Source organism: Anopheles aquasalis, chromosome 2 (genome assembly GCF_943734665.1).
Source record: "Anopheles aquasalis chromosome 2, idAnoAquaMG_Q_19, whole genome shotgun sequence".
In the NCBI taxonomy this organism is placed as follows: Eukaryota; Metazoa; Arthropoda; class Insecta; order Diptera; family Culicidae; genus Anopheles; species Anopheles aquasalis.
The window spans coordinates 83,780,647-83,793,248 of NC_064877.1; the positions used below are offsets into that span (position 1 = coordinate 83,780,647).

Genomic DNA, 12,602 nt, shown 5'->3' on the forward strand with positions numbered 1-12,602 from the left:
CACCCTCGGCCGCGAACACGCCGGAACTACCGGGATCGCGCACACGCGCATTTCAGTGTCGATCATGGCACATTCGAGTTTCGAGTGCGAAAGACACCTTAGCCTATATGATGGTAGGTTACGGTCGGTTAGTAGAGACGCGAACTGCACAATTGAGTGCTTCTGCAGTCGGTGGCATTAGGAGGATTTGGCCCGTAACTTGAAACCCACCGTCCCTAGACCCCACAGAACCGCGGGAGGTGGGGGAAGCAGAGGGGTCTCCTCGACGGGGGTTCCACTCCACAATCCCCACAACGACACGGCGGCGTAGAGTGCAGATTAAAAATAGTATTTTGGGACGACGACTGACTGCACGCTTCAAAACCAATCAACCCATCTCTCGCTCGGTTTTGTTGCAAGCGAAAGATGGTTGGCTCTGTTTCGAGATCTTATTTTTATTTATGTTGTCCCACTCTCTCGCTCTCTCTCTCGCTCTGTTAGCTGGTCATTTTTCAAATCCCGCCGTTCCGTCGGCCAAGGAAAATGGGTGAAAAAAGTGGGAAAAATACCTCCTTCACGTTCGTTTCCTGTAGCAAAACACGATGCATCCGGCAGGCTTTTCAAGCAAACGACGTCACTACGCGACTGCATCGTTGCCGGTTATTCCCATATTTTTTTACCAACCCCTCACCGGGGGCGAGTTTTCAGAGAGATAGACGTTGGCGGCGATGAAACATGGCGTGACCGACGAAAGCATTTGAATTGCTTCGTAATTTATGATGCACTAAAACGTGGCCGAAAGTATTCGACCACCCTTCCCTCCCCATTCGCCAGTTCCTCACTCAACGGCACACGATTGTTGCTGATTGGCTCGCGCAATCTTTTACACCCAGGAAGTACAACCTTCGGCTTCGTTCGCTCTTCAAGGGTCCTCAACCAGATCAGCGCCGCCGCGATGCAGAGCGATGGGATTTTTGAATGAAATTGCTTCGGTCATCGGAGCGTGTGAAAAAAAAACAAACCGTTTGTGAGCTCGTATCTGTCGCAACGACGATAAGTGGCTGCCTGCTACCCCAATGGGAGCGCGTGAAAGGTTCTCATCGGAAGCATGGGCGTAAGTGGTTTGCACTAAATGCAAACGCGCTCCGCCGGTGGTTCCGCCATGAAGAGGCCGTCCATTCGTTCGTGGGGATTTATTTATTGAATCCTCGCATCCGCGCATCATCGCATCGATGCGGATGTTGCGGTTTCTGCAACAACTGCCGTAGAAATGCGACTTTCTAGGAAACAGCAAGACACAAGCCAACAAAAAAGAACATTCGTTCAGCGCGCGTTAAAGACGTGCACTTGATAGTCACGTCGCGGTAATGTTCTACTAATGGATTGCAAATAGGTCACTGGGGATTTTGGGTGGGCCCGAATTAAACCGTTTTAATGTTTCAATTTTACGATGATTTGTTCGTGCGTATTTTTGACAAGTAGGACACTTTGTGGTACACTTTCTAGGCGCCAACGTCTGGGTTTGAGCTCATTTTCCCATACAGAGTGAGCATAAATAGCACCTCCTAATTCATCTCAACGGGGAATGAATCACAAAAATCCCATAGCATCTCCAAACTATGACATCAGCAGCACCGTCGGCGAGAGGGCATCAAATTCCTCTCGATAGAAGATGAACTGCAGACCCTCCAGGAGCTAGCAAGCGGGCGGTTCTGTGCCGCTGCCAAATGACCGCACCACAATCCCGAGACCGGAGACGATCCAAGAATAATATCGTTTCGCTTTCGCGAGTTCAAGTTCACTTTAAACGGCCGTAGGAAATTCCACTCGTTCCCATCGTTTCCCTCATCGGGGCGCGGCTGCAACCGGAGCCGCGAGGTAACTGCATACCACCACCTTCCCCTCCCTATCGCTCCCTCACTTCTGTTTGGCGCATGTTTGCACTATGACTAAGCCGACGACGTTGCGTTATAAATAGATACCCGGCTTCTTCTTCTTCTTCGTCTCGGAGCGACTGCATCGCAAAGTGTTGCTAATGAATGTACGCGCGCTGCGCTGTTGTACAGACTCCAGAGTGGACGATCCTTTCGATCCATTAACTGTTCAAGGGAGCACCCCTTCTCTACCATTCGATGGCTGACAGGAGTCTCAACGGTTATGCGGGGGGCCTGTTGATCAGGCTCACTCTCCGGTGTAACGGTTTCTGTGTAGTAAACCGGACCTCCTCTGACCCAGAACGAACGATCCGTTTGTTCCCGTTTGTCCCGCGTAGGAAACGGCAACGGTGGGCTCCTTTTATGAGCACCTTAGAAAGGAAGGTAGCGTAGCGAATCGATTGCGCCCGAAGCGGTTGTTGCTAGCAGACCGGTCCTCGGGCCTTTGTCACTCCGGTTTTCGCTTTCACTCCACTCCTCCCTAGGACATCATTAAGCGTGAGCACGCGAGCTCCATGATTGACGCTCCTGAGGACCGCCCCCCTCCCCACCCCGGTAATAGGTCCAGTCCGGTAGAGCAGCAATGCAGCTGCAGCTTCTGGCGAAAGTTAACTTTCAAATTCACTGACCTTTTGAACTGTGTGTTATGTGCGCACAACAGTACGCCCTAATTTGTGGTTTTTATCACCGTCCGCCGACCGTCGCTTGAGACGCCTGGGCATACGGTTTGTCCTGACCTGGGCAACCACGAAACTTACTTCACGAAACTTACGTTGCCCCAACATGGTACCGTATTATTGGTTCGCCCAACAAAACCCGGCGTGACCAACGCAGCAGCAAAAGGGCAGCCGTTCGTCGTGTTTGCTTAGTGAGCGCGTGTGCAAGCGAGAGCGATCGCGCTGGGCAAGTGGAGCAAGCACCACAGAACACCGCGGCGATCACACCGGCGTGGCGGCGCGAACGATGAGAAACAGGTTCAATATTTAAACCATGACTCATGCCGCCCGGAATGGGAATGCACTTAATTCCTTCCACACGGTTCCGACCACAATCCCGGCGGCCGAGACCACCGGCGCGAGGGTGTAACTAATTTTGGGACGGGATGCACGCGGGCGACGGAGAAAGAGAGAATCAAAATAAGCACCTAAATGGTAGTCGAGAGTGGCCGCTGCTGCTGCTGCTGCGGCGCTGGTGTGGGAGAATGAGGTTTTTTTTACGGCTACGCGGTTAGTGATGCTCGTTGTTGCAACTGCAACTGTGGCGATGATCGGTTTATGGAGTAATGGATGGTGCTGCTACTCATCGTACACAATGTAGTCCATAATGTCGGGTGTATTCGTTCGAGAAGTTAATAGGAAAGAAGCGTTCATCTTCACCCACAAGTAGTTCTTATTGCCTCTGGTTCTTTCTCAACCAGTTCTAAGAAATGTCTCGTTCTCCAATGTTATTACTGTCTCAAGTTTCTAAATCTTAAGGTAACGAAAATTAAGTAGCGATATTATGGAAGCAATTACCAACATGGATAGCTGTCTGTCTAGACCAATCCCAGGTGCTTCTCAAGGTTATGAAATAAAATAGTCGGTTAGCTTTGCAAAGGAAGCTCCCAACATTATGTCAACGGTGGCACCACCTACACCAACACCACACCTCCCTAACATCACGCACCAATTGACCGTGAACGGGTGGAATGAACCTGCCCATCGCTGTTCCACAAGCACACAAAACCATTTCTAACTTAACCTTGAAATCCTTGGCTGGCCCCTAAACCCGCTTCCTCTTTAGCCCACCCCCCTCCTTCCTTTGCATGACTCCGCAGTAAAAACGCCTCGCGGCGCGCAATTCGCACGACAACACTTCCGAACACGAGAAATTAAGAAATTTTAAAAATATCACTCCCGGCATATAACCCCTTCTCCGCCGTCAATTCCCCGCCCCCACCGGCGCTCGTCGGTACACAACCCAAAACAACCACCACCTACACCACCCCAAACACCCGGTCCTGGTTAGAAGGAACCATCGTGGCTGATAGGGCGACAACATCTTGTCTCCGTGGCCGGGGAATGTTTTGACTCTAGCAGTCACGACCACGCGAACGAAGGAGAAACGTACGGCGGGTCGGTCCATTCGTAGTGCGTGGAGCTCGCAAAAAGGGCCCACCAGTAGAAGATGTGTCCCTATTTTACGGGTCAGATCTAACCGGTCCCCGATCCGGTGATCCAAATCCGGAAACGGGTTTCCCTCCTAGCCATCGTCACAAAGTCGGCCATCGCCATTGCGCGATTTTTTGCGCGCTTGGCAGGAAAGGAGACCACGCCATAGGGTTCCATCACGGGAGGGTGCAATCAAGTCAGTGCTAGTCAAGTTAGTAGATGGCTCAACTTCCCCGTAACTCGCAAATGATGGAAGATGTAGACTACGCTACGGAACGCTATTGGACAACGGCGCTTGGCCATGACGCTCTAGCGCCGGAACTGTAAGCGTTGAAGCTGGTTAAGAGGAGCGCACCAACGGACCGGGTGGCGCCACACGATCCACAAACATGGTCGATGACGTTGGTGACCTTTTTTTTATGCTGATAGATTTTGCCAACCGCCGTCGCCACCGCCAGTGGATGCCAGCCGTAAATGGAGCTGTCAATGATGTGACCAACGCAACGGCAACGGTGGCGTCACCCATCAATTGTATCTCACCGGCGATGATGGCGAAGTGGCTTTGAAGCGTCGTCGCGTTGTTACCGCCAGACCGGATCCGGTCGGAAGCGGTTCTTAGTGTGCCAAAGGTGTTCACGCGCTGCTTCCGGAGATCTAACACAGAGATGGTTTGAAGCTGGCGGAAGAAGATTTGTGTGGCATCTAAAAGTGCTAGCAGAATGAGATCAGAGGAAGAAACCCTTTTTATGATCGGTTCTCATCGCTTGCGATCATCATCTTTAGAAGTGCTGCGTATAAAAGAAACACCAAACGCAGGAGAAGCACAGATGGCCACGACTCAGGTTCACTGTTATGTAAACAAATGTTACCGTGAGTTGGATGTCACCCCCTGGGGAGGGAGGAAGTGGGTTGGATTTTATGCGCACATGAATCACTCATCGCGAACCCATCGCAAGCGCTGGATGCTGTCCTCAAAAACTAATCTCCATATTTGGTGCTCGTAATAGCCTCGAGAGCGTGGCCGTGTTCCTTTCGATTAACACCAGGGTTAGCTCATCTCGAAGGACTCTCCACTCCACCGTTTGAACTCACTTTGTGTCAGCGTTAATCGCGAATCCTCTGTCTTCCTTCACACGGTACGCTGGATAAGTTTGCAGCATTTCGTTTGCCTTGTCATTGTACGATCCAAGCAGTTCCCGGTACTTCGAATAGACATGTCGCTTGAACTGCGGTGTGGTTGGAATGGCCGGTGCCACACCACCGGGACCACCTTTACTCGTTATCGTCGTCATGGCTGCCATATTCGAGCTCGCAGCATTCACGAAGCACCACGCTTGAAAGAGAGAATCACTTGCACTTGCACTGAATCGAACTACCGTTATGCCTCTCTAGAGAGTCCACACCGTACCGCCGCCTACGTTGACGTCCGGACACAATCCTGACGTATTCGACAAAGAAAGGACCAAAAACCGATGACGTGCAGACCGTTGCCCAACCCGCGTGTTAATTATCCATCCATCGTCAACCGGCCAAAGCCGCGATGAGTTTATAAGTTCCTCTCGTGTGCGTCACACACGCTTGCTTCCCTCGTAATTGTACTTTCGCTAAGACCACAGACCGCACTACACAACCGATCGAGTCAACGATGCACACAAAACGGACAACGGACCGAACTCGGAACTCGTGTCGCAGTCACCGTCGTCGTCGTCAACGCGACTAAGTTTGTTTTGCGTCCGTGATGGGTGGCTTAAGCCGGACAACTGAACCAACTCGGCACGCCAATTGCGTCCGGGGCAGCAGCGTTTAAAGCCCTCGGAGGCACTACACTGCCCCCACCTATGGTGGGCCCTCGGCTGGCTGCTGCACATTGTCGCGTGAGGAAGGGAGGAAGAGATTTTGCTGTTTGTTCGGGCCCGTGGACCGGACCCCAAAGTCTGGGAGAGCTCTGGCGGGAGTGGACAAGATGCATCAGAGCGAAAAAGAGAGAAAAAGAAGAAGAAGAAGCGATGTGGCGGTTCCTCTTTCGCTCTATCGCTCTGCTTCTCTTTCTTCTCCCTCTGTCCCACGCAGAACTGGTTTTCGCCCGAGGCTCAAATCATCTGACGACCTCTGCAGCTTCGCCGGAGCCGCTACGAGAGCTACCAGCCGAGTCAGGCACGAGAATCAAGAGGTCGCGCAGACCTCCGACCGACCGATGGGGGACCGGAAAGGCGGTAAAATGCTTCGATTATGTTTCTTCTCCGGAACATACACATCCTCCCAGAGAAACACCCCAGTAAGGGAGGGAAAGATGGGGTGAACACGCAACTTGGCACCCAGACCAGACCCCCAATTACAGGCGGTGGCGGAAAGGTGCCATTCCGCACGGTGTCCGACTTCGGTGTGGCTCCGGCGACCGTCGTCTCGATCCACCCGTGGAAAGTGATCAGTTGAGAGCCATAAAGCCGGAGTATCTCACATCTCGACAAACGCCAAAACGGGGAAGTGCAATTGCATTCCGTCTGGTGGTCACCGTGACTCTTCTTCTTCTGCGTGCACGATCATCATCATCATCGCCATCGCCATCGCGTGACCAATGGTCAAAGCTACGGCCAAACCAATCGGAACCTGACCATCTGGAGGAGGGAACTCAGGTGAATGGCAACAACGCGCATTACAAAACGGGTAGCAAGCGAGCAAGCTCACTTTCTGTCATAAAAAGTGTTTTCCTCGTAACGATAGATGTTATTGGGAGTTCGAAGTGATAACGTTCGTAACACAAAACGTGTGTAACCGGGTTTATGATACCGCATCATAAAATATCATTAATGCTCTCCAGATTTTGTTGATCGTGAAGTGCCGTAATTGCTATCACGGAAATTTGGTGTGGCCGGAACGGTACCACAACTAACAACCAACGAATTGATAGTAATGCTACAATCTAGTTCCAGAGTAATTAATCAATATTGAGCATGACCTTGTTTTTATCAATTTAAGCTCTATTTAATTGAGATTCAAAAGACTTTACAACTTATTAGGAATGTGATATGAAAGCTGATCTGAATTTTTAAAATCCAAAAACAATAAATTCAATAGTAAAAACATTTGATTGTAAAACGGCGGATATCCTATCGTTTTAATTACGAATTTTACTATTGAGTCTATCATCCAAACGAAATTTTCCCTAGGAAAATTTTCCAGGGTTGTTTCAACGGTTGATTTTTAACCCTTTCAGGCAAACAAACGAATGCCTCGACAACCAAAACACTTGAAGCATCTCCGGACGAACCCGTCCAATACCATAAATGGTTCCCATCGCTTAAGGTACGGAGCTATCGCTAACGTTTACTTCCTGTATTGATGGGTACCAAACAGCCCCACCGGATAACATGGGAAATTGCTTAAGAGTTGTCTGGCATGCTGCGTTGCATGTTTGAAAAACCGGATCCATATTACGGAAACCCAAAGCCACCACACCTGTCGCAACGTTTGGGAAATCAATTCCACTCCCGTGTCTGATGCCCATGCGCCAGCGTTTTTGTCGTATGAGCTTCAGTCAGCAAGTCTAACTGATGGCACACGAGGCGAACGTACTCTATGACGTATCTTCAGCCAATCTTCGACACCTTCTTGAACGCACGACTCGGCTTCGGTCTGATCCAGCATATTATTTATCACCCGGTTGGCATAATGAAGCGGCACGCTGTCCACTCATTGTTCCTACCAAACTTCCGGGAAAAATCGAAAGTTAAACCGGCCGGCTGGCTGGCTGGCAGGGACTCCTGACTCTCCAACACTTGCTAACCGGAACGGTCAGGAGGTGATGGTGCCGCTGATTAATAGCTTATCATTAAAAGACGGAGCGTGCGCCAGTCGGTTTTGTGTGATTGACTCACGGTTATTTTTGATCGACCACCACCCAACGGGCAAGCGATCAAGCTAGAGCTGGTGCTTGCGTCTTCTGCAGTAAGTTTTGAGGATTGATGAAAGTTCTCATCGAGTGTGAGAACCTCCTCCTGGTCACACTGTGCGCCACACGCGGGTGGAAAAAATGATAAAAAAGTATCTGCCAACAACCAACAAAAACGGAAGTCTCCCGCAGGAAGATGACAGCTGAGCCAACGTGGCAGAGAAAAGCGCACGGCGCGCTCGCGCGCCACGGAGCGAAACACCACGCGGTTACAACACGCGAGTGGTGGTGGAGTGTGTGGCTCAGGAGGATGGCTGTGTGGAGCAGCAAAGTCGTAACAAAATCTGCCAAAACCTGTTGGTACCATCAATCTTACGAATGGGACATCGTACGCAACGCGCCACGCCGGCACGCCAGGCCGCGCCGTGTGGCCGATGCTTCGGCCAAGCAGACATCACGAGGATGATGTCCTCAGCGGGGAAAACAAGGAACAGCAGAAGGGATTGGAGCAGGAGGAGGAGGAGGAGGTGATGAAGAAGAAACAAAATGGTGCTTATTTTTAATCCTAACCCAAGAGTGCGTTACTGTACATCAAACGGCCAGATTGTGCTAGGCAGGAAATATAGCCGACAGAGAGACAGCGAGAGAGAGAGAGAGAGAGGTGGTGTCACTGATCTCGTGATTACACTACAATCAACTGCAAACTCTGGCCTGACCGTCTGTACGTACTGTGAACAGGTCCTTGGTAGGGTCGTTAAATGGCAGCTTCATCCGTGATTGAGGTGGCAAAACCTCAATCAACGCAATAGTGATCGTGGCCGTGCGTACACGCGTGAGGACAGCTGTTATAATGATAGGCGCACGTTCAATAATTCCGGTAGTACACCGATTGGAACCTCAAACCGGTTTACGGCGGCAAAGAAACGGAAGGACGAGCGAAGGAAGGTTGGTAATAGTTTCCGTGTGTCAACGCTATCGTGACACATGCAAAGTGATGCTTTCGATTGATCGTTTTTATGTAATCTATGCTATTTTTATGAATACAATTCATCGGCAGCCAAAAAGGAGCACAGTTCTTTATCTTCAACAGTTCTTCCAGCAAATGTTTTAGTACCTGAATGATCGACGCATCGATTGCAACAATGATCGATGCTAAATCATTGTCATATGTCAAGTAATTGATCCGAATCTGCGTTCATGTGCGGACTGTTTATTCATTATACATAAATAGCCATTAACTCTACAACCAACGCACTGCGAAACGGTCTTTAAATAGCATCAAATGAGACACTAATCCACAACTGGAACACGGTAATGGCACGTGTGACAGTTTGATGTGGGTGAGGCGCTTCGCCTGCGGCAAAGTTCACCGACGGTTGCGGTTTTCAGCTTTCAGTCCATAAAAAGATGCGAACCAAGCACCCCCCCCCCCCCCCCTTGTGCACCATTCCCTCCTTGTCCTCCTCTACCCACAAACATTAATCATCGATGCATTTACACCACACAAAGACCGGCGGCGTGATAATTTATGATGAATACAATTTGATGTCACTCAGCTTTACCCGTGGACAACGCGGCAGAGTGGTAAGGTAGGTAAGTCCCGTCGCGGACCGTGAATTATGGCCACTGTCACCACCGCACCGAGTGTCAGGTAGGAGGGTACGCGTGACTCAAGCAGTCATTGGCCGCCGGGAACCTCGAACCACCTGTAGCGAATCTGGTGACCGCCCTTTTGCCTTATTGCGTCGCGCCGAACCGCGCACAACTGGGCCTCGAGTTGATCTGGGATCTAGGATGTCGCGTGAGGGCGCGCCAGCGGTAGGCTTCCGACGAATCAGTCCCATATTCACGGACAAACAAACGGCGCAAACAGAGCTCTGTTATCTTTCTCGTCGAGAAATAAACAAACTGAACGGTCTGGCGGAGCGGAGAAATGTTGTGTCCATTCGACGCAATGCGATCATCTCCTGTTTCGGCGCACCATCTGCCAGTTCAATGTCTCAACGGCAGCACACGAAACGCCTGGCTCTTCTGGAATATATGGTGGTCCAGCTGGTGCGAACATTCACATGCCTATTCTGCGGCAGACATCGAAGTGATACTATTGGCAACCGAGCGCAACTCCACCCTAGTTGATCTAGAAGGAACCATGTCATACGGCGATAATAAACTCATCAAACTGAACTGCCGGGACCGGCTTGTCAGGAAGTTGTTTTGAGTAGACTGTGGCGCTCAGGACCAACCGGCCGGTGCAGACGTTGACCGATTCGCCAAAGGAGGATTTACGGATTTCAGACAAGAAATTATTAAAATCATAACCGCTGCGCTTCGAGGAGCGTAGACCGTCTCTCTCTCTCTCACTCTCTCGGTTGGTTCGAGAACAAAAAAAAAGCTGAAGCACAGACACAGAGCTACGGACACCCCCGCCGGTGTGTGTTGATGGTTTAGGTCTAGTTGACAAACAGCCGTCAGTGATTCGTTCAGCGCTTGCCAGTGAATCGCGATTGGTGTGCTGGCGAACCCCACCTCACCAACTGGTCCACTCACTCGTGCGGTCGTGCGGTCCCTGCTAGCGGTCCGCACACCAGCGCTAAGAATAGCCTCTAAGACTTCCTCCGAAGTTCATTTGACTACTTGGCTTGACTGGCTATAGGATCGACCTAGGCCGGGTGTTTTTTTTTTCGCTGTTTTGATTTTGCTTTTCGCCCAACATCTCCTCCGCTGCTGGTGCCGGATGAATGGCCGTCGTCATGTGTGTTCCACGAAGCGCTACCCCACCCAAAAATCGCCCCCTGTCGAATGTCATCCCCCCCACCCCCATGCGGCTCTCCTTGTCCTTTACGCACTCTGAAGGACGAGTTATGTAGCTGCAGCGGCCCTCAAGATTGGCCCAACGAATACACACGGCCAAGATGCTTTGGCCAAGACAAAGCGAAACATCCTTCGACCCTTCGAGGGTGCTGCGGGTGTGTCCCGTTCGAAGGATCCAACCGTGAGCCCTGCTGGCATCCGCACCCAGCAGCGGCAATCGGCTAGAACAGGCTCCCAGGGTGGCGGTTACGACGGTTAGCACCGTGACATGGGGCACGTCAGCGAGCGCGATCGTGTCCGTGTGCTGCGCTACCTAAGGTCCAATCAACCTTGGCATTAAAACGATCTCCCGCGTACCGACAGACCGGGCCGAAGGGCCGAAAAGGCGAGTGAAGAAAGGCATTCCCCTGAATGGTGCAACTGTGTCTCAATCGAGCACAGGCGCTCGAGCATGATTTACCTTGATCTGTCCATCCTGTGGCTGCTACTGCAAACTGCGGCGCTGCTTGCGGATCGCCTGAGAGCTCGGTTACGGCTCTAGCAGGCAACAGCGTTATCCTCTTTCGGCTCCTCTCGGTTGATCACTTAGCACCGTCGATCACACCCCTGCCCGGACCCCTTTCGGCCGTCGAGCAACTGCTTTCGTACAATGTTTCACCACGCGGGCACTCACCAACAACTGAGCACCATCCAATTTAACTAAACCTTCTTCAGTGCTCCCCCCAGAACTACTACTCGAACTATCTATCGATCGCGAACGCGTTGCACACTTTTACTATTCCGACGGTTTCACGCTTCCGAACTTTCGTCCCAAACCAGAGCCACCAGAGAGAGAGAGAGATGGCGGGAGATAGACGACACGGCGAGACAGAGTACCGTACAACTTGAACTAAAAAAGCGCGTATGTGTGTGCGTATGTGTATGTATGTATTCGGTATGTAAACTATGAAAGCCCCTTGGCGATTCGTTCCACAATAAATGAAAAAAAAAATTATGTTGAAAACATTAAGGGCTTTTTGGGCTACTTTTTTGTTGGCCACTTGTTGTCGGTCACTCACACCGGTTCGCAGTGCACTACTGACTACTTTTCCCGTGACACTATCGAGCACTCACCCCACTATTATTACTGAGCTTAGCAAACTCGCAAGAACTAACAACAGAACCTATCCGATCACTCTATCTATTCTATCAGCAAAAACAACAGCAGTTCCCACACAACGAGTTGACGAGGACAAGACCGCGCGTAGAGAATCCTTTATCCTTGACTCCGGTATCTTGGAAAAAAAACCCCTGTTTGCCACCGAAGGGGTTTGCGGCGTCGTCTCTGTCGTCGTCGTCGTCGTTCTATCTAGTCACAGTGCTTAGAAGTTACGCGTTCCATCGTCCAACTCACACTGGCCACAGTTTTTCCGGTCGAGCACCGACAACCGGCCGATCCGACCGGTCACGATCGCACGCGCACACCGCACCACCACACCCGTCCTCCTTGCCTCCGTTTTCCCGAATTTTATTTGGTTTTTCCACCCCGGGCCACCAAGGGCCGATCATTTCCTTCGCCGGTTTCGCACTCCTTGTGGGTGGGTGTGTGTTTGTGTGTTCGCCGTCTGTGAGAGAGAGTGTCCGTGTTCTGCAAGGAGTGGCACTAGTTGATGATGGCCAAACAGCAGGTAGTAGTGATGGCACCACTACCAACCCTCGATCGATCGGTCGGTCGAAACGTGGGGACCGTGCACCGTTGTCGTGGCCGCCGCCGCGCGTTTCGCTCTTTTGGCATTGATCCTATTTTAGAATCTGTTTCAGCCCCGCGATCGGTTTCGCGGTACGGTACGGTGCGGTGCG

General features: G+C 51.2%; 1 protein-coding gene across 8 annotated transcripts in view; it reads right to left on the reverse strand.

Annotated features, from left to right (window-relative positions):
• LOC126573535 (uncharacterized) overlaps positions 1-12,132 on the reverse strand; it is a 29,318-nt gene extending 17,186 nt beyond the window's left edge. For 7 of the 8 annotated variants that reach the window (XM_050233733.1, XM_050233732.1, XM_050233727.1 and 4 more), the window contains exon 1: positions 5,156-5,748. In XM_050233733.1, coding sequence (XP_050089690.1) covers positions 5,156-5,364 — 209 coding nt within the window. In that variant the 5' untranslated portion in view covers positions 5,365-5,748. Of the gene's footprint in view, positions 1-5,155; positions 5,749-11,223 lie in introns of those variants that run through there. The other variant, XM_050233730.1, reaches the window with a different exon arrangement.
• Positions 12,133-12,602: the final 470 nt, after the last annotated feature.